A 2736-nucleotide genomic window follows, 5' to 3' on the forward strand; every position below is an offset into this window, starting at 1 on the left:
ATAAATTGTTAACTTTGTACGGTAAATTTGTTATTTTATTCAATTTTATTACAAGTAAAATCTATTTTTTTGAGTGTATTAATTTTAAAGTGATTTAAAAAATATATTGTAATTTGAAGAAATTTTATCAATTCCTGTCAAATTTTCAAGGCCAACTCTAAGGAGAGAGTTTTACATGCTGAAACTAGTCATTTTTAATTTTTTATGTTTTTGTTGTTAAAAATTTTTTTTTATTAAATTTTTTCTATTATTATATTGCAAGATAGGTAAAACAATTATAGGTAAGCAATTTTGTTATTTTATTCAATTTTATTACAATTGAAATGTATTTAAATAAATTCTAAGAGACTCATTAACTCTTATTAGAAAAAAAATATTCCAATTCAGATTTATAAAAAATCGTCACTTTTCAGGTTTTCTTTTTTCAACATGTAATTAGAACTCATTTAAAATTTATATAAAAAAACATTATTTTCAACTTTGTTTACGCTTAGAATCGACAAAATGCGTCGTTTTCAAACTTTAATTAATTATTGCCTAGTAACTTCTAATTTAATTCATTTAATTTGGGTACACATAATAATTTGAAACAAATTCTACTCAACATTTTCGTGTTTATTTCTATTTCATTGCTTACAAATTATTTCAATTACCTTATAACTGAAAAAATAGACATATTATAATAATTTATGTCAATTGTTTTCTTGGTAATAATTTTCTCATGGCCGACTTTACTTTTTAATAGAAAAAAATAAACAAAATTTTTGTTATATTGATTTTTTTCAATTGTTTTTTCTCAGATAGTAGAAAATTATTATTGTTTTAGACACATTGCTTAGCAACGAAATTATTAACGGCTTAATTTTACCTAGCAACCGTGTGGACATACCAAAATTTGAAACCAACCTTACTCAACATTTATTTATTTCCGTTTCAATTCAAATAAAACAAAATTTTTAAAAAAATTTATTCAAATTACAACAATTTTAACAATTTCATTTTAGTTCCAAACTCCCAGAAGTGAAACCCCAAACTTTCCCTTAATCCCTAATCAGCGATAACTGGATTAGAGGATTAGACTAAGTGGAATTTTTCACAGCCACCTTTGCTAACTTTTTCTCGGCCTTCTCGAAATTTCTAATAACCGTCATTAAAGGCATTCCACGAACCAATTTCCCCAAATCACTTTTCATCCTAGAAAACAACAAAAATATTTTTTTTTTGCAAATCAAAACAAACTCACAAAATGTGGCCCAAAATAGGGTTATCTGTCTCAGAGTGCTGTGTCAACACATGGCCTACTAGTACCATCATCAGCAAAAGCAACATTTTGACTAATTTGTATTAATTGTAATGTTTTATTCAAATCAAAGACGGCACGCGATTGTTTGGTAGCGTCATCTGTGAGCTGTCAACTAGACAAATTACAGGTTTCTGTTTCACGAAATGAAATAAATTGCAAGAAAAAATAATAATCACAGAGGTTAGACAGTGTGCACATGTTGGGTACTTCACAAGCCGAATTTCGAAATGAATCCTTGCGTAATCCCGAAATTATCCGAAGATCACGATGGCGATGAGCGGAAATTGAGTATGGTATGTTTGTTTTTTGCCAACTTTGTTACGATAAAAAAACTAGTTTTGTTTAAATTTTTTGTTATTTCTCAAATCAAGCCATCTAGATTCGTTCAAGGTCACACCTTTTTCCCCCCTTCATTGAAACAATTGCCACTAATTACGCAATTATTCAATTTGTAGCACAACCGTTTCGTCCAACAAGCACGCACCTGCGAATCCGAGGTTTTATTCATCGGCGATTCAATCATTGAACAATTACAGTTTTCTTCTTTATGGCTTGAAAAAATCAGTGCTTTGCATTGTGTCAATTTCGGGATAGGTGGCGACAGGTAAACAACCCGACATTTGATTTATTCAAAGCTGTGATTCCCCCAGAGTCGAGAATGTGTTATGGCGGATCCAAAATGGCGAACTCGATTTTAACGTCAAATTGAAAGCTGTGGTGCTATTCGTGGGGACTAATAACACCGATTGCACCCCACATGAGATTTTTGAGGGGATTTTGGAGATTATTAAGGAGATTAAACATAGATTGGGGAATGTTTTTGTTATTTTACCGGTGATTTTTTTGTGTTTTTTGTTTTTTTTTAGTGTGTTTTTTTTTGTAGACTTTATTACCACGTGGGCAGTACTCTAACCCGTATAGGGAGAGGAACGAACATGTTAATACTTTTCTCATTGATAAGTTTTCGAATGAAGCAAATGCTGATGAACTTACTGAAAATGTTCATGTTGTTGAAATTCATCACAATATTGTACAAAACGACCAAACTATTTCGCATCATATCATGCATGATTATCTGCATTTGACCAATTCGGGGTATTTGAAGGTGTTTGGGCCCGTCTATGAGAAACTTTGTACTCTTTTGAATAAATAATTGATTAATTTTGCGTGCTTTTCTTAAAAAATAATAAAAAAATAAGTGGTGTAAACTCCTCGGCTTCGCCTTGGCTACGAATAATCGATAATTGAAGCAATACAATGACCATATATTATAAAAAGCAATAAGGTATTTTTTTGTTAAGTACCTACCACAAAAAAAACTAAAATTTTGACAAAGACTACACAAAAAGTTTTAAAAATTAAAATAAACACTCTGTTTTATTGTTAAAAATTTCCAAAACAACTCGGGAAATTTATATAAATAAATTATTTTC

General features: G+C 29.8%; 1 protein-coding gene across 1 annotated transcript; it reads left to right on the forward strand.

The window, feature by feature from the left end:
* Nucleotides 1-1462: 1462 nt before the first annotated feature.
* Nucleotides 1463-2465, forward strand: LOC123008865 (platelet-activating factor acetylhydrolase IB subunit beta homolog). Its single transcript, XM_044404894.1, has 4 exons — nucleotides 1463-1596; nucleotides 1759-1907; nucleotides 1954-2137; nucleotides 2187-2465. The coding sequence occupies exons 1-4, from the start codon at nucleotides 1531-1533 to the stop codon at nucleotides 2454-2456; spliced, it is 669 nt and encodes a 222-aa protein (XP_044260829.1). The 5' UTR covers nucleotides 1463-1530; the 3' UTR covers nucleotides 2457-2465.
* The last annotated feature ends 271 nt before the right edge of the window (nucleotides 2466-2736 follow it).

The sequence above is a fragment of the Tribolium madens genome, unplaced genomic scaffold (genome assembly GCF_015345945.1).
Source record: "Tribolium madens isolate multiple individuals breed KSU strain unplaced genomic scaffold, Tmad_KSU_1.1 Scaffold_71;HRSCAF=194;Tcas5.2_LG6, whole genome shotgun sequence".
Lineage (NCBI taxonomy): Eukaryota > Metazoa > Arthropoda > Insecta > Coleoptera > Tenebrionidae > Tribolium > Tribolium madens.